Source organism: Hyperoodon ampullatus (assembly GCF_949752795.1).
Source record: "Hyperoodon ampullatus genome assembly, chromosome: 9".
Lineage (NCBI taxonomy): Eukaryota > Metazoa > Chordata > Mammalia > Artiodactyla > Ziphiidae > Hyperoodon > Hyperoodon ampullatus.
The window spans coordinates 32,749,847-32,769,916 of record NC_136922.1 but is presented as its reverse complement, the minus strand read 5'-3'; the positions used below and the strand labels follow the sequence as shown (position 1 = coordinate 32,769,916).

Below are 20,070 nucleotides of genomic sequence, written 5' to 3'. Positions count from 1 at the left end.
CCACTGTGAAACTGCAGCTAAGAACCTTTCTCTTCACTTTAAAGACAAGGCATTTAAATATCAGAACTTGGGAAGAAATTCATGAAAAATGAAGTAACTCACTCTTAGAAAATTTAATCACTGAATAAAAGAGCAAAAGAAAATACTTAGCTTAAGTCTCTAGAATAAAACCTTGAACTCGGTCTCTGGCAATTATGACACGTTTAAATATATGAAAATCAGCTGAGTAACAAATATGTACAACTTGCCATGGATTATTAACTTAGAGGATCTCTGAAAGTTTTTTTAAAGCCTATTCATTTTTAAACTTCCTCAGTGACAAATATGGGCATTTTAAAATGAAAAGTGGCAGAGTCATTTTGTTTACATGGAGTGGACTGAACTCTCTAATGTAAGCGACAGAATTCCAGACATGTGCCAGAACAATATAAAATTCCAGATGTTTTCCCAGCAGTCAAACTTACATAAATAGAACATTTGCAACATAAAAACTTCTGGCTTTTACATAAAATTTTTCAGGATGGAGTTAGACCTGGACTTGTCATCTCTGTTGTAGGACTTGCAAGGTAGTCATTAGATTTTAGGCTTGTTAGAGATTTGTAACTTGCCACTGATGTTAGAGACCCACAGAGACCAAGTAATGAGGGAGTATCTTCTTTACCTGAAAATTAGGATAAAATAACAAATATTTAATTTCCCTTGAAGCATAATACCAAAAAGATACTAAAACCATTAAAACCTTACATACTCTACAAAACAGTACAAGCATATCTATAAAATCAAACACCTATATGTTAACATGTTTGATCTTTCAGTAGTTTCAATGGTACCCTTATAAAACATAGAGGGAATATTTGTGCTTCTTGTAAAAGTTCTAGATATGGAAGTTTGAGATGTTTTGGAACAAGAAAGTTTACCTTGTTTCAGAGAATATGATCATATTCAATTAGTAAAGAATAACAAAAAATTAAAGTAACAATACCAGTGCCCAGGCCACAGGAATACGAGGAAGTCCGTGTGTAGGTAACGTAATACAGCAGAAGCAGAATTGCTTCAATTCAGTTGGAGGGCTTGATCTGGAAAGTTTTTATTCACTTACTGAATAAACACTTATTCAGCACCAACTCTGCATCAGGAGTATTGTCACACAGTGCTGGACTTCAGTAGGCCCATGAAGGAGGAATGGCAGATCTGTTTCCGCAGCCGGGGAAAACAAGTTCTTTCCAGAGCTGAATAAGTTTCAACCCAGTGTGCAAATACCAGCGATAAGTGGCTGGTTTGAGGCTGTGAAAGGCTAATAAGGTCTTTGAAAACTAGCGGTTTTCCAAAGAAGACGGAAAGCTTAGGTTTTACTCACGTGGTTATAGAAGTATAAACTGAACCAGATATCAGATGTTTCTGAATATTATATATTATTTCAAACAGTCCCTCCGCACTGTTCTCATAGTTGTCGTATTAATACTTTAACCCACTTTGTCATACTGTATGATAACTGTGGGGCTCTCTCCTTTATTAAACTATAGACTCTGAGAAAGGACATGGAATTTGTTGTGTTCATTATTATATTCCCAGTGCTAACACACAGTAGACACTCATTAAATAATTATGTAGTTAGTGATAATTCAGTAAGAACTGCACTGGGACACGAAAGAACTCCTGTGTTCTTTACAGCTATGTGACCTGGGGAAAGGCATCTTCTCTGACCCTGTTCTTTCCTTTGTAAAATGAGAACAGGTACCAAAAGATGACAATGTTAACTTCATAGTTTTGCTGACTAAAAAATACAGGAAAATACAACGGGTTAGGAAAAGATATGGAAGAGTAATTGTCACATTCAGGTTTCAAATGTTTTATCATCTTATGTCAGGATCAAAAGATACAGATGTTTCAAGAACCCTTTTAATGTCTAAGTTTAGAGACCTATTTCAGGCCAAAATGAGCTCTAGAGTTCCTGCTAAATTCTCCAGGAACTCAACTGCTTTGGATAGTCTCTCCCAAATTTCTAATTCATTACTGACCTATAATGTTTTAAAGAGATTTACTACTAATTACATATACATATGTATGTATATATAACTATTTTCTTTATTGTAAATATATATGTCACATACAATTTGCCATTTCAGTCATTTTAAATGTACAATTCAATGGCATTAATTACATTCATAGTATTGTGCAACCATCACCAACCGCTATTTCCAAAAATTTTCATCAGCCCAAACAAAAAATCCCTACCCTCTTTAAACAGTAACTCTACATTCTCCCCTTCCCCTCAGTCTCTGGAAACCTCTAACCTACTTTCTGTCTATGAATTTGCCCATCCTAGATTTATTCTTATAAGTGGAATCATACAGCATTTGCCCTTTTGTGTCTGGCTTATTTCACTTAGCATAATGTTTTTTAAGGTTCATCCGTGTTGTATGTATCAGAACTTCATCCCTTTTCTATGGCTGAGTAATATTCCATTGTATGTATATACTACATTTTGTTTCTCCATTCATCTGTATGGACATTTGGGTTGTTTCCACCTTTTGACTACTGGAAATAATGCTGATGTAAACACTGGCACACAAGTATCTGTTTGAATCCTGTTTTCAGTTCTTTGAGAGTATATACTTAGGTTACACATATTTTTAAAATATAAAGATTATAACACAGTAATTGCAAAAGACTAAATCTAAATGTCTAACATAGTTACACAGTGGAGTAATATGCATCTGTAGAAGAGAATGAGAAAGATCTCTACGTACTGCTGTGTCATGATTTCCAGGATATACTATTTAGTGGAAAAAGCAAAGTGCGAAATAGTGCATAGTACGTTACCTTTTATCTTAAAAAGGAATATGAATTTATTTGAATTTGCATATGTTTTAAACATCAATAGAAAGATAATTTAAAAATAAAAACGGTTACTTACGAAAGTAGAAGTGAACAGAGTTGAGGTGAAGTTTAAGCATAGTACTTTGACTCTGGGATATATTCTCAAGGTAAAATAATTAAAAACAAATCTTAAGCTATTTTAACTTACCCTATTTTAGTAATATAGATACTATTAGCTTGAAATTAAAACATATAATAGGAAAAAGCAAATAAGAAATTATGTTCCTATAAATTAGGACCCAATATTTTCATCATAAGATATAAAAATACAAAATCAAGTACATGGAAACCTTGACTCTTATGTGTGAATTACAAAATAAGATAAATTTAAGGTACATTTTTCTTTAAAAAAAATTCCTAACTGTCTAGTGAAGAGGGTTAGAAACAATGACCAATTCAGTCACAACAGGCACCCCTATGGCCCAGATTATGTTCTCTAACATCATTTTCTAGTGTAAGGAAACAGGACTTGTTGGAGAAATAGCTGATCCTGGGTATGGGCATGAAATATACCGAAGTAACTCAGAACATCTTGTTTTACACAGAGCAAGGAAGCCGTGACAGACTACCAGGATGTCAAAAGGACACAGGGGCCATCTTTTTCATAAGGGTCTCTCAGTGTCCAAAAAGGACAGTGACCTCCTGATGAGACACACTGAAAAAGATCCATTATTCATGTTGTATTCTTGCCAAATATGTTTAACTTGAATATGATAGCAATGAACAATCAGAGAAATCTAAATTGTCAGGCATTTAACAAAACAACTGGCTTGGGTGCCTAAAATATATAAATGTCAAGTGAGAGAAAAAGAAAAGTTGGGGGGGTGCTCTGCTAGATGAAAGGACACCAAAGAGACTGAAAACTAAATGCATTGTGGGATCCTCGATTGGACTGGACCTAAAAAAAAAAACAAACTAAGATATTACTGGAAAAGTGGAGAAATCATAACATTCAATACTTATCAGGTAATATTGTACTAAGGTTAAATTTCCTGAGGTCATAATGGTATGGCTTTATAAGAAAACATCCTTATCCCTAGGAGATACTTGCTGATGTATTTAGAGATAAAGTGTCATGGTATCTGCAATTTACTTTCAGATGGTTGAGCAAAACAGAAAACACAGATACATGAGTAAACGGAGGGAGCATGTGCCCACACGAGCAAGATAAAGCAGTGTGGTGACATGTTAACGATTGGCAAATCTAGGTAAAGCATATATAGGTGTTCATTCTCCTTTTCTTTCACTTTTTCTGTAGGTTTGAAATTACCCAAAACAAAAAGTTGGAGTGGGGAAAGAAGGCAAGGTACATGAAGTCCTCAGCTATGCCTTAAGGAAACAAACCATACAGCAGAGCTGAGTGGCATAGCCAGGAAAGCATGGGGGTATCTACAGATCCCAGCCTTCAAAGACCTAGAGCTGACCTCTGAAAATACTGATGCTATGGAGCCTGCAGGGTAGTGTGACACCCTCAAGGAATCCAAAAAGAAGCTTCATTCCAACACTTCATTTAAAAATAAAACATTTTAAAAAGGCGCATAAGGATCCAAAATGGTTATGTTCATTGTGATTGCAGCTATGCAACTATGCTTATAAAAGGAAATAAGCAAAACTGTATTAAGGTAGAGGATGACAGGTGATTATTCCAAAATATTCTTCAATATTGTTGCAATGTCAACAGCAGCTAATGTATACATATATGCATAGACCTAAATGCATGTAAAATTACTACAGTCGATTAAAAATTACTACAGTCGATTAAAAATAACAAGCATGTTAAAATCTGAGTTAATAGTGATATTTTGAAAGCAATTTACTGATATGGGGAGGAAAGAACTTGTCAAGGTCAATGAAACTTTCTAGCCCAGATGGCTGGGAGAGTGGTAGTTCCTAGCAGAAATAAGTTAGTCATCAGGAGCAGAAAATGGATTTTTGTTTTATACCAAGAAAGATCAGTTTTGTTTTAAATGTCTTGATACGCAGTCCGAACTATACAAGTCTTCAGATGGTACTAATACAAACATTATTAAATTAGAAGTCATTCATTCAGCCCAATTTACTGGGTATTCTCTATGTGTCCTCTATCCTGAAGTGATAAAACCCATAGGGAACTTAGTATATGATAGAAATAAACACAAACAGAAAATTATAATCAAATGCAGTAAGTATAAGAATAATAAGTAAAGGGTATTATGGAAGCTCAAAGGACAAGTGTCCAAACCAAATCAGAAGGTATGGGTTGGGGGGTAATTAGGGAAGTTTCAGGGAAAAAGTGACCATTGAACTGAACCCTAGTGGACATTCATGCCCAAGGAGGCAAAAATCAGAAGAGGCTCCGCAGAGGAACAGCATGAACAAAGGCAGAGCGGGAAGAATCAGCACCCAAGGTACAGGGAGCTACAAGCAAGAAATGAGACTAGAAGAATAGACAAAGGCCACAGAAGACTTGAGAGTTGATGTTAAGGAGCCTGGAAAGGATCTTGTTGTAACCATAACAATACATCTGTGTTGTGACTTGAAATCAAGTCTTCAAATTCAGAGACTACATTCTTAATCGTACTCTTAGACGGAAGTGAGCCACTGAAGACTTTTACATAAGGGAATTACATGCTTAGTTTGTATTTTAAATACTTGAGGACTCTGTGAAACATGACTTTGAGGGAAATAAAATGGATATAGTGAAACCAGTAAGAAGGCTATGGCAGCTACCTGAACCATGTTAGCAGTAGAAGGGACACAAAGAATGGAACATGTGTAGAGATCTTCAGAAAGTTAAACTGGTAGGAGTTGGTGAAGGCAAAATGTAGGTGGGAGGAGCCATGAATGATTCAGTAGATTATGAGAACTGATAAGTGAATGGGGAGATCATCAACATTATAATAAGGAAGAGAAGTCTGGAGTAGGGAGAAAAGGGGTCAATGAAGAAATGAAGAGGAAGTAAATACATATCCTAATTTTAAGGAATGCCTAAAGAGATTACTTAGCCACTATCATATACCCATAAATATAGAGAAAATGTTATATTAAACCGTTGTGCAAGGACGACGTTACCTTTTTTGAGATCAACAATCAAGAAAATGGGTGGTCATCATTTTATGCAATAGAATTTCAAAATATTAGAACCAATGTGTGTTGTGGTTGTAGCTAGCCAAGAGGGAGCTGTGACATAGTTGTTTTTGCATGAACGTACATGAACTTGGTCACAGGTATTTATACTGATATCACTTTGAGTTACTTGTGTTTATATGTCGCTTAAAACGCCTTCAAAAACATTGTAGTATAATTTGCCCTTAAAAGTAAGAGTTTGTTCATAGAAAAGCATGAAAACAGACAGCAGGATATAAGTTTCATATTAGTAAAACAAATACGCATTACAGGAATCAGTGCAATTCATAATTTCTTGTAAAACAGCATAAAAGTGCTTGTGAAAAAAAGAAGTCTGTAATAAAGAGAAAAACCAGGGAAGGTGATGAAGCTTCGTGACACATGCAAAAGAACTGCTCATTCACGTGCCAGGCATGTAACTGAAGGCAGAAGAAACCCCTCAGAAAAGATAAAAAATTTTGAAGCATAGGCAATTGATGTGACTGACTGATGAATCATGCAGGATTTCTGTTAAGATGTCAAACATCAGTTTATCATGGAATTCCTATGGTCTTTGAAGAGACACTGTTTAACTTTCAGAAGCATCTGATCTAACTGAGGAAGAAAATGAAACTAAGGCAAATAGTAAAGTGTCTGCATTAAAAATGTGCAGGATACTTGTTGATAATTTGAAAGAAAATCCCTACAGCAGTGGAGTACTATTTTAGGAAAAGGTTCACTGTTGGAACAGAGGATGATACTGTGGGGAAAGACATAGCTACTGACAATTTTGATTAAGAAATGGTTCAGAAGAGATGGACTCTGAACATGAAGAAGTTCTTGACAACTGAATTCACTTTTATTTTCCCTTCTATAGATACAGAGGAGTGAAATTAATTTTTAAAACCTATGCTTAAAGTCTAAAAGAAGCAATGAACAATCAGAAAATAAAATCAAGAAACATTTCCATTTACAATAGCACCTAAAAGAATAAAATAAAATACTTAGGAATAAATTTAACCAGAAGTATGCAAGAGTTGTACACTGACAACTACAAAATAGTGTTGAAAAAAACTCGAGGTCAAAATAAATGGAAAAACATCCCTTATTTCTATGGATTGGAAGACAATATTGTTAAGATGGCAATGTTTCCCATATTGATCTACAAATTTAATGTAATCCCCATCAAAATTCTAACTGCCTTTTTTTCAGAAATGACAAGTTGATTCCCAAATCATATGGAAAGGCAAAGGACCCCAAATACCTGAAACAATCTTGGAAAAGGACAAAGTTGTAGGACTCACATGTCCTGATTTCAAAGCTTACTACAAAGCTACAGCAATTAAGACAGTGTGGTATGCAGCAAGATTAATGTGGCACTGTCACAGACACATAGACCAAGAGAATAGAAATGAGAATCCAGAAATAAACCCATACATGTAGGGGTAATGGATTTCAACAAGAGTTCTAGGACCATTCAGTGAGGGAAAGAATAGTCTTTTCAACAAATGGTCCAGGGACAACTCAATATCCACATGCAAAAGAATGAAATTGGAACCTCAGTTCACACCATATACAAAAAATTAACTCAAAATGGATCACAGGCCTAAATGTAAGGTCTAAAACAATAAAACTCTTAAAAGGAAACATAGGTATAAACCTGTATGACTTGGATTAGGCAACAGTTTCTTAGATGTGACACCAAAAGCACAAGCAACCAAAAGAAAAACTAGATAAATAGGGCTTCGTCAAAACTTACAACTTTGTGAGTCAAAGAACACTAGCAAGAAAGTGAAAACACATGCCTCAGAATGGGAGAAAATGTTTGCAATTCGTGTATCTGATAAAGGTCTACCATCCAGAATATACACAAAGAACTATCACAACTCAACAATAAGAAGACAAACAACGGGGCTTCCCTGGTGGCGCAGTGGTTGAGAGTCCGCCTGCCGATGCAGGGGACACGGGTTTGTGCCCTGGTCCAGGAAGATCCCACATGCCGTGGAGCGGCTGGGCCCATGAGCCATGGCCGCTGAGCCTGCGCGTCCAGAACCTGTGCTCTGCAACAGGAGAGGCCACAGCAGTGAGAGGCCCGCGTACCGCAAAAAAATAAATAAATTTAAAAAATTAAAAAATTAAAAATTGTGACAACACCTAAAGATGGCAAGGATGTGGAGAAACTGGATCACTCATATATTGCTGGAGGGAATGCAAAATGGTACAGTCACTCTGAAAAATATTTTGGCAGGTTCTTAAAAACCTAAACATGCAACTACCACACAACCTAGCAACGGTACTCCTAGGTATTTATCCCAGAGAAATGAAGACTTAAGTTCACACAAAAACCTATAAACAAATGTTCATAGCAGCTTAGTCCCTTTGGGCTGCTATAACAGAAATATTATAAATTGGGTGGCTTATAAACAATAGAAATTTATTTCTCACGGTTCTGGAGACTGGGAAATCCAAGATCAAGGTGCCTGCAGATTCACTGTCTGGTGACGGTCCATTTCCTGGTTCACAGACAGCAGTCTTCTCACTGTGTCCTAACATGACTGAAGGGGTAAAGGAGCTCTCTGGGGCCTATTTTTAAGGGCACTAATCCCATTCATGATGCCTCCACCCTCATACCTAATCACCACCTAAAGCCCACATTCTAATACTATCATACTAGAGATTTGATTTCAACATAGGAATCTAGGGGGACACAAACATTCAGCCAATAGTTGCAGCTTTACAGCCCTCAAATGTAAACCAACCCAAATGTTCCTCATTGACTGGTTCAGAAACAAAACAAAAATGATATAGTACATCCATACCATGGAATATTCTTAGCAATAAAAAAGGAATGAAGGGGCTTCCCTGGTGGCGCAGTGGTTGGGAGTCCGCCTGCCAATGCAGGGGACACGGGTTCATGCCCCAGTCCGGGAAGATCCCACATGCCGCGGAGCGGTTGGGCCTGTGAGCCATGGCCGCTGAGCCTGTGCGTCCGGAGCCTGTGCTCCGCGATGGGAGAGGCCACAGCAGTGGGAGGCCCGCGTACCACAAAAAGAAAAAAAAAAAAAAAAAAAAGGAATGAATATACACATAACAACTCGGAAAGATCTCAGGGGAATTATGCTGAGTAAAAAAAATCCAATCCAAACAGTCCATATACTATCTGACTTATTCAGCACTCTTCATGATTTCATTATATAATATTCTTCATAATTTCATGACAGAATTACAGTAATAGGAAACAGATTAGTGCTTGCCATGGGTTAGGGAAGGGGCAGAGATAGGGCAAGGCTGGGAAGGAGGTGGGTATGGTTATAAAAAGGCAGCCCAAGGGATCCTTGTAGTGATGGAACTGTCCATGTCTTGACTATGGTGGGGTATACATGGACCTACACATGTGGTAAAAAACTACACAGAACTAAAAACATACACACTACTGAGTACATGTAAATCTGTGTGAAATCAGTGGATTGCACTGTCAGTTCCATGGATGTGATACTGTTCTACAGTTTTGTAAGATGTTGCCCCTGAGGCAAACTGGGTGAAGGGTACATGGATCTCTCTGTATTATTTATTAAAACTGCATGTGGGGCTTCCCTGGTGGCACAGTGGTTGAGAATCCACCTGCCGATGCAGGGGACGCAGGTTCGTGCCCCGGTCCGGGAAGACCCACATGCCGCGGAGCAGCTGGGCCCGTGAGCCATGGCCGCTAAGCCTGCACGTCCAGAGCCTTTGCTCCGCAACGGGAGAGGCCGGGAGAGGCCGCGGCAGTGAGAGGCCCGCGTACCGCAAAAAAAAAAAAAAAAAAAAAACAACTGCATGTGAATCTATAATTATCTCAAAATAAAAAGTTAAAATTTAAAAAGGAGGTAGCTAGAGAAATTCCTTAAAGTGATAATCGGGAAAAGTACAGAATGTGAACGAATACTAAGTGGACAGAATAACCTTGTGCATACATAGTTGTACTACTTAAGTATATGTCTTCAAGGTAAATTTCTAGAGGACTTCCCTGGTGGTGCAGTGGTTAAGAAGCCGCCTACCAATGCAGGGGACACAGGCTCGATCCCTGGTCCGGGAAGATCCCACATGCCTCGGAGCAACTAAGCCAGTGCGCCCCAACTACTGAGCCCGCGCACCACAACTACTGAAGCCCGTGCGCCTAGAGCTCGTGCTCCACAGCAAGAGAAGCCACTGTAATGAGAAGCCCGAGCACCACAACGAAGAGTAGTCCCCACTCAATGCAACTAGAGAAAGCCCACGACAGCAACGAAGACCCAACGCAGCAAAAAAAAAAAGTGGTGAGAGTGGGCATCCTTGCCTTGTTCCTGATCTTAGAGGAAATGCTTCCAGCTTTTCACCCTGAGTATGATGTTAGCTGCAGGTTTGTCATATATGGCCTTTATCATGTTGAGGTATGTTACCACTATGCCTGCTTTCTGGAGAGTTTTTTTTATAAATGGATATTGAATTTTATAAAAAGTCCTTCTGGGGCTTCCCTGGTGGCGCAGTGGTTGCGAGTCCGCCTGCCAATGCAGGGGACATGGGTTCGTGCCCCGGTCTGGGAAGATCCCACATGCCGCGGAGAGGCTGGGCCCGTGAGCCATGGCCGCTGAGCCTGCGCATCCGGAGCCTGTGCTCCGCAACGGGAGAGGCCACAGCAGTGAGAAGCCCGCGTACCGCAAAAAAAAAAAAAAAAAAAAAAGTCCTTCTGTATCTATTGAGATTATCATATGGTTTTTATTCTTCATTTTGTTAACGTGGTGTATCATATTGATTAATTTGTGGATACTGAAAAATCCTTGCATCCCTGGCATAAATCCAACTTGATCATGGTGTATGATCCTTTTAATGGATTGTTGGATTTGGTTTGCTAGTATTTTGTTGAGGATTTTTGCAACTATGTTCATCAGGGATATGGGCCTGTAATTTTCTTTTTTTGTGATATCTTTGTCTGGTTTTGGTAGCAGGATGATGCTGGCCTCATAGAATAAGTTCAAAAGTGTTCCTTCCTCTGCAGTTTTCTGGAATGATTTCAGAAGGATAGGTGTTAAGTCTTCTCTAAATGTTTGGTACAACTCACCTGTGAATCCATCTGGTCCTGGACTTTTGTTTGTTGGGAGTTTTTAAATCACTGATTCAATTTCATTACTGGTAATTCATCTATTTTCTATTTCTTCCTGGTTCAGTCTTGGCAGATTGTACATTTAGGAATTTGTCCATTTTTTCTTGGTCATCCATTTTACTGGCATACAGTTGTTCATAGTAATCTATCATGATCCTTTGTATTTCTGTGATGTCAGTTGTAACTTCTTTTTCAGTTTTGATTTTTACTGATTTGGGCCTCTTCCTTTTTTTCTTGATGAGTCTGGCTGAAGGTTTATCAGTTTTGTTTACCTTTTTGAAGAACCAGCTTGAATTCTTAAAGCCAGTACTTTATATATATATTATGTATACATACATATATATATGTATATATACTTTATTTTTTAGGGTAGTTAGGTTCACAAAGAAACTGAGCATGAAGGTACAGAGAGTTTTCATATACCTCTTACCCCCGCACATGCATAGTCTCCCCTGTTATTAACACCCCCACTAGAGTGTACATTTGTTACAATGGATGAACGTACATGAACACAAAATTATCACCCAGAGTCCCTATTAGGGTTCACTCTTAATGTTGTATATTCTGTGAGCTGTACAAATGTATAATGACATGTATCCCCCATTTTAGTATAATACAGAGCCATTTCATGGCCCTAAAAATTCTGTATGTTCCACCCATTCATCCCTCCCTCCTCCTCCATACATTTGTTTAAACAAATTTTATTATTTTTGGCCATGACACACGGCATGCAGGATCTTAGCTCCCCGAGCAAGGATCGAACCTGTGCCCCCTGCAGTGGAAGCGCAGAGTCTAAACCAATGGACTGCCAGGGAAGTCCCACATTTGTGTTTACAGTATAAAAATATTCATTATTAATCTTGTCTTACTGATATTAAAATGCATATAATTAGAAATTAGATTAAAATCCTAAATAAATGTGTTTTTATATGAAAAGTCATCACAAAGAAATCCACTCATAGTATGGATTAGTTTTTTTAAATATACATATTCTAAATAATGACAATCAGTTTACTCTTTCCCATTTACATTAGTGCCACTAAGACACTCTAATATGCTATTTTTATTATCCACATCATCAAAAAAAAGATACATCTGTAGTCAATATACACTATTTACTAAGCTAGTAAAACAGATTAAGGCCCTTTGAGAACATTTCAACAGCCATCTTAAAGGAAGCAGAATTCATCTTATCACTATTTTCCCATTGCCTGAGACTTCTGGTTAATTGAATTTTTACTTTATACTACCTGTAACTTGTTCCTCATATTCTATGACAGTTATTCATTATATACTTATTACATCAACAAATATTTAGGTTGTCTGTTATGTGTCGGACTCTAATAATATGCTGGCGAAAATATGGATAGATACCCTACTCTCATGAAGCTTCTATTTTAGTGGGGAGTTACAGACAAGACTCATAATATAGTGTATGGCAATATGGTAAGGTGCCTGGGATTGGGTGGGCATTGACATGGGTGGTTAATTAAGGTGTGGCGGCCAATGAAAACTACTTTAAAGAGCTGATATTTGTACAGAGACCTGATAAAGAAGTTACCGTGCAAAGACCTTAAGAAAGTAGTTTCAGGGCAGTGGGAAAAGCAAGTGTAAAGATAGCTGAGGCAGAAACCAGCCTGGAAGAACAGTTTGGAGGTCAGTTTGCTGTGGTGTAGAGAACAAACAAAAGAATGGTATGATATGAGGCAGAAGCTGGTAAGGACAAGACTATGAAGGGAGCCATCCAAGATAAGCAGTTTGGATTTTATTCTGATTGTCACTGAGAGCGACTGGAGAATTTGAAGGGGGGGCGTATAGTAGATTCTGATTTATGTTTTCAAAGATCACTGTTCACTACATGGAGAATGACTTGTGAGGAGGCAGGAAGGAGGGGCGAAAGCAGTCCATCCAAGAGGCTTGACCCAGGTGGCCCAGACTAGACTTGTAGTAATGGAGATGATGAATCAATGTATACAGCACGTGTTGTATGGGAAGCTGACAGGACTTGCTAATGAACTGACTTGCAGTTATAAGGGGAAAGAGCAGTGTCTAAGATAACGCCTACGGTGGTCATTTATTGCAATGGAGAAGACAGAGAAGAAAGGAGGCATAGAGGAATACAATTCCTCTGAGGTAAGGAACTGTCTGTCGTTCCCCAGCCCTCACACACACCAGCAGGTGTGGAACTGGGAAGAAGGAGAGGTACAATATGTGAGCATGAGATCATATCAGCACCAGTTGTCCAATCCAAAGTGCTAGAGTAACAGATCTGGCCTATACTGGGGGAGGGGGGGACGGGAAGAAACGATTTTGAACCAGCTATTTTACTGAAGTTTAAAAATGAATAGACTGGGGCTTCCCTGGTGGCGCAGTGGTTGAGAGTCCGCCTGCCGATGCAGGGGACACGGGTTCATGCCCCAGTCCGGGAAGATCCCACATGCCGTGGAGCGTTTGGGCCCGTGAGCCATGGTTGCTGAGCCCGCGCGTCTGGAGCCTGTGCTCCGCAACGGGAGAGGCCACAACAGTGAGAGGCCCGCGTACCGCCAAAAAAAAAAAAAAAGAATAGACTGTGTCTTAGAAACTGAAATGTGATCATATAATTCAAAGTGGCCTGAAAACTTATGAAGTTGGATCAATATGTTGTTCAGGAAGATGCAACCCAATGGAAAGAGGGGTGGTTAGAACACAGCTGAAAGCAGTAACAGGAAAAAAAACTCTTTTATGTTTATTCCCCAAGTTTTTCAGAATACTCAGAAAATGAAGTACCAAAAGTGACTCAAGAATGAGGAAATGATCAGTTGGATCAAAAGCAGCTGAGAAGTTTAAAAGAATGAAGACAGAGGACCGATGTCAGCACTACTACAGTGGTTGATCACCTTGAGAAAAGTCATTTTAATAAGTGGTAGAGACACAAAAGCCAAACTGGAGTGGGTAAAAAAGAATACAGGAAGTGAGGAAATAAAGGTAACAATTACAGAATATCTTTTGAGAAGGTTAGCTACAAACACATGAGAAAAAGACAAGAGCAGACCATTTTTAATCATAATGGCAGCTTAATTCCTAGCATGCTTCACAGAAATGTCACTACTATTCTTTAGCAATCCTCCGCAACCAAAATATGTATAGTTCAGGAAAAAGTAATTTTCAAATAGATTTTTTTCTTACCTTCACTGATTAAATTTAATGTGTCTTGTTTTCCATCTCCTTGTGACTGACCTGGATCCAGTGAAGTCTGAGAAAGGCTAACTTCAGCTGATAACTGGTCAAGACTTTGACAACTTTTTCTGTAAAACAAGGGTGAAATACTACTTTACCTTCTTCTCACAATAAAGAATTTCCAGAGATATTCTTTAATGGTTTTCTCCAACTTATTGAGTTTCTGGTTAATTTCTCCCCCAATTTCCCCCCTAAACTGTCTTTATCATGGCGGCAATAGAATCTCCGTTATCCTTTTCCCTCCACCCTCTTTGGAGGTCTGTTTAATCCACTAAAAGAGAAACAACTTGTCAAACAAATGTAATTCCTTACACCAATTTTTGATGATCAAGTTAGCTAAGAAATAGGGACTTCTGGTCATTATCAATTGTCAAATGTGCAGAAAATCTTACATCTCTCCTAATACAGAAACAAAACTGACATAACTTAGTGATGATTGTGTATCTCCTAAGGACAGTGCCTTGATACCGTTATAGATGGTTATTACATAAAAATAACAAATTATTGTTATCAATTCCTGTAACTCAGAAGTTTAAAAAATGTTGGGTAGTAAAATACCTGTTTGTGTTAATACCATCAAGATAATTAACCTCCTTCCATCATCTATTTATAACTGTGAGCTCATTTTCTAGTAAACAAATTCACTAGAGATAAATTATAATAGATGAAAAATTCAGCTATAAATGGAAAGTTAATAAATATTTATGTTTAAATGTTAATGAATGTTTATGTGCAAATGTTTAAACCTTCCTCATATTTGTTTTGTCAACATAAAACCAACTCAAGAGATATATGCAGTTTTGGTGTTACTGACATTTCAAGTACATGAACAAAATTCATTTCTATTTCTAAATATAAATGATCCAGGAAAGGGAATACGTTTTTCAGGTTCAATATTTATTTCCCAAGGTAGCCAAACCCTATCTAATTTCCTAGAAATGTTACATAGTCTATGATAATGTTATAGGAAACACATATCTATTACATAGCTATTCTCTCTTCATACACATAAGAGTAGACTTACAAATTTATCAGGTGTATGTATATTAAGGGGGATATATACAGCAGGCATCTATTTGTTTTCTCCTCTAAGAAATTAGGTGATGGAATAGCCTTCCCAGCTTACAATGTGAGCAGCATTCTCACTTTATAACATGATTTTTTAAATGTTGAGAGTATAAAAGTTCTTAATTATAATTTTAAGTAGCAGGAAAATCTACTGTAGGAAACTTCTGATAATTATAATAGATAACACATATATAAGCTATACAACATGTAACAAAAAAATGATACCCAATATTTATACAGCACTTACCAAATGCTAGGCACTGTTCTACATATATTATATACATTAACTTATTTAATCCTCACGACTACCAGAAGAGGTTGGAATTATTATTATCCCTACTTTACAGCAGAAGAAACTGGGGCACAAGAGATGAGATTTGAACTTGGTAGCCTAGTTTTAATTCTATCCCCTTAACTACTATGCTATCTCCTCTCTAGTGTAAGAAGAAAAGATTTGTCTTCCTATTTTATTAGAAACCCTTCTTAAAGAATAGCCTTGGGCTTCCCTGGTGGCGCAGTGGTTGAGAGTCCGCCTGCCGACGCAAGGGACACGGGTTCGTGCCCCGGTCCGGGAGGATCCCACATGCCGCGGAGCGGCTGGGCCTGTGAGCCATGGCTGCTGAGCCTGCATGTCCAGAGCCTGTGCTCCACAACGGGAGAGGCTGCAACAGTGAGAGGCCTGCGTACCGCAAAAAAAAAAAAAAAAAAAAAAGGTCATCACTAAGTCCTATCTTAGAATTCTAGACTCACTAAAAACACACTGAAAGATTTAAGTGTAACCCACCAGATACGTCAATCCAGTTAACGGTCTGTTCCTGTTTCTCAGAGTATAATTTCTTTTTTTTTAATGTGTTGCTGGGGGTTGATACATTTAAAAATTTTTTTATTTTATTTATTTTTTTATACAGCAGGTTCTTATTAGTTATCTATTTTATACATATTAGTGTGTATATGTCAATCCCAATCTCCCAGTTCATCACACCACCACCACCAGCCCCCTTACCCCCCTTGGTGTCCATACATTTGTTCTCTACATCTATGTCTCTGTTTCTCACAGAGTATAATTTTTTAAACGGCAAGAGCTTAATCAAAATAAGAACCCAAGATAGTAAGAGTCATGCATTATGACTATATAAAAGTTTGCAGTTTAATCTATGCCATTACATTGTTAAATATAATTTAAATTAAACTTGTAGGAATTGTCATGAGCACTTGGGACATAATAAAATCCACTGCATTCAATATCTTACTATATAAGCATTTTAAAACCACTCAAATTCAGGACTTCCCTGGCGGTCCAGCGGTTAAGACTCCGTGCTTCCACTGCAAGGGGCACGGGTTTGATCCCTGGTCGGGGAACTAAGGTCCCACAAGCTGCATGTTGTGGCCAAAAAAATAAAAAAATAAATCACTCAAGTTTAGACTTATATACATAGAACTGGGTACCAAATAAAGGCAAATTAAAAGAAAACTGAGCAACAGGGCTGAATTCAATTATAAGTAAATTTTTCTACAATCTTATACTTTATATCAATGCAGATGCAATGATATGGATAATCTACATTACTTATTTGCCCATTAGACATACTGAGGTCAATGATAATTCACATTATCTGGTAGTCATTGGGCAACAGAGAGATAGAAGAAGAAACTATCCACATGCAGAAAATAAAAACAAATAATGTGCACTGTATACACAGAGGCACATGACTGTGCATGGAAACAGAAATATACCATTCTTTTTATTCTTGGTTTGATTTTCATAGAAGTATGTTAAAGGAACAAACTAAGCATTTGTTATAGCAGAACATCTATGAAGTCTCAATTTACTACAAAATGGAAGGATGCAAGGGAGCTTGAAAGGATATATGTGAATCAGGTCAATGCAAAACTTATTTGTAAGAGATTTCTACAGTCTCAGTGCTTTAGAGAGTCCTACTCTAAAAAGACTGGAAAGACACACAAGGGAAGGAGAAGCTCTAATACACCTGAAGTGATTATATCTGATGCATTGGAGTCATTAAGGAAAGTAGGCCTAAATGATAGATCATAAAGGGCATATAAAGGCTCATAATTCTTAATAATTTTGTGAATAATAGCCAAATTGGAAGACAATGATAAATTTAGAAGACTAAAAAAGTCTTAAGTAGGGCTTCCCTGGTGGCGCAGTGGTTGAGAGTCCACCTGCCGATGCAGGGGACACGGGTTCGTGCCCCGGTCCGGGAGGATCCCATATGCCGTGGAGCGGCTAGGCCTGTGGGCTGTGGATGCTGAGCCTGTGCGTCCGGAGCCTGTGCTCCGCAACGGGAGAGGCCACAACAGTGAGAGGCCCGCGTACCGCAAAAAAAAAAAAAAAAAAGCTTAAGTAGAAAATATAAATATGGTGACAATGAATCTCATCTTTTGGGATGGGAATGATGGGTTAGGCAATAATCTAACAAGGCTATGTAACAGATAATCTAACAAGATTATATAACAAATATCTAACAAGCTCATGTGACCTAGACTTTACATAAAAAGATACATATTAAAACAGAATTTATTGGAGACAAAAAAGAATCAACTGCTCTATGTGTGTTTGGGAGTGTGCTTTACTTTTACTTACTTACTTACTTACTTACTTACTCACCTACTTTACTTACTTACTTACTTACTTACTTATTTATTTATTTATTTGTGGTACGCGGGCCTCTCACTGTTGTGGCCTCTCCCGTTGCGGAGCACAGGCTCCAGACGCGCAGGCTCAGCGGCCATGGCTCACAGGCCCAGCCACTCCGCGGCATGTGGGATCTTCCCAGACCGGGGCACGAACCCGCGTCCCCTGCATCGGCAGGCGGACTCTCAACCACTGCGCCACCAGGGAAGCCCTACATATTTATTTATTGTTGAGCTTTTACAGTGAGCCTATAATGCTATAATATCAAACATGATATTCCTATGTTTGAAATAAAGGAAAAGATATAATAAAATCCATCATAACTAATCTTGCCAGGTCTAAATAGTCAAGAAATAAACTGGAAATGATATTTTTTAAGTTTTATAAACAGTATATTAAATGGAAATAAATTTAAGATCTATTGTGAAAGGGATCCTTCCATGACCAGGTGACCATAGCCAAGTTACCTGGCTCATTTTAAGAAATGTCAACAAATCCATGAAATTCATCAAATCAAACAGTGCACTCTCTTTCTTCTCAAAGCCAACTGGGCAAATAAATTTCCAGAGCCCCCAGAGAAATAACTATAGACATCCCATATTCTTAGCAGAAAATTATAATGACTCATTATAGGGCCAGTTTCTTTCTCCATATTATCAAGAGAGGTAGTACTCCTTACTAAAGAGGCTTTGGCTACCTCCTCCATAATGTGCAGTCTCTCATAAACATGTGTTGGACTTATTTAAGATATTGGTCAAATGAAGAGGAATTAGTTATCAAGTCAGTTCGAGAGCTCTGGCTTATATTATAAATTTGAAGAGAGCAAAAACTGGATCCTGATGAAAAGCTATGATTTGTTTCAAACATGATTTATACAGCACTACTCTGTTCTGAAAATCCGAAGTCTCCATTTTTACATGAAAAGGTTGGTATTACGTATTTTGAACAATTGGGGATTTGCTGGTCATTTTAATTTTATATAGGGTTTTACAAGCTCTCTAAGAAAGTAGAGCTTGGGATGTTGGGTGAGTGTATATTCTCCAAACATGAAAGATACAAGGTTATGTGAGAGTATAAACAAAAAAAAGATTATATAGGCTATAAATAAATAAAGATTTACCAGGAAATGATTAGGTGCCAGGCAATTTATTACCTCATATGACTCTTACAATTCTGTTTAAATAGGCACTACCCTCCAATATTACATGTGCAGAAACAGAAGGTAAGACGAGGAAGTGAGACTTCCCTGGTGGCACAGTGGTTAAGAATCGCCTGCCAATGCAGGGGACACGGGTTCGAGCCCTGGAGTCCAGGTTCGAGTCCAGGAAGATCCCACATGCCGTGGAGCAGCTAAGCCCGCAAGCCACAACTACTGAGCCTGCACTCTAGAGCCCGCAAGCCACAACTATGGAGCCCAAGTACCACAACTACTGAAGCCTGCGCACCTAGAACCCGTGCCCCGCAACAAGAGAAGCCACTGCAATGAGAAGCCTGCACACTGCAACGAAGAGTAGACCCAGCTCGCCACAACTAGAGAAAGCCCGCGCGCAGCAATGAAGACCCAACGCAGTCAAAAATAAATAAATAAATAAATTTTAAAAAAGAGAGAGAGAGAGGAAGTGATGCTTAGTGTTATACAGCAAGGAAGCAGCAGAGATACTTTTAAGTCCTGACTTTAAACTGTAGGTCCAGGGATCTCAGAACTACCCACTCGTGCATACTTTTTGTTCAGGGATATCAATTTGGTGATAGGGCCACAGAAAAGCAATACCAACATCTGAGGTCAGGTTAGATTAAAGGATGATGCTGGGAAGGAAAGGGTGCCCCTTCTTAAACTAATGGAGTAACTGAGTCAAGAGGTATAAATCTAGATCCATTCTAAACAGACAAACAGGCAGTTTCACTGCATTCTTTTCTGAGACTGCAATAACTTTTGTTGCTGCTGCAATATTCTGTAAAAAAGTCACTATTACTGCATGCAAAGGTAATCTGGAAATAAGTCTTCCACTTAGATGTCCTTATTGGTTCCTCAACAGGTAGCTCTATG

The 20,070-nt window shown here is 38.2% G+C and overlaps 1 protein-coding gene across 5 annotated transcripts in view; it reads right to left on the bottom strand.

The window, feature by feature from the left end:
• Positions 1-515: 515 nt before the first annotated feature.
• The window catches only part of RUNDC3B (RUN domain containing 3B), a gene marked incomplete at both ends in the record, with an annotated part of 146,433 nt that continues 126,878 nt past the window's right edge, over positions 516-20,070 (bottom strand). For all 5 annotated transcript variants that reach the window (XM_079711515.1, XM_079711513.1, XM_079711511.1 and 2 more), the window contains 2 exons: positions 516-661; positions 14,249-14,367. In XM_079711515.1, coding sequence (XP_079567641.1) covers positions 516-661; positions 14,249-14,367 — 265 coding nt within the window. The remainder of the gene's footprint in view (positions 662-14,248; positions 14,368-20,070) is intronic.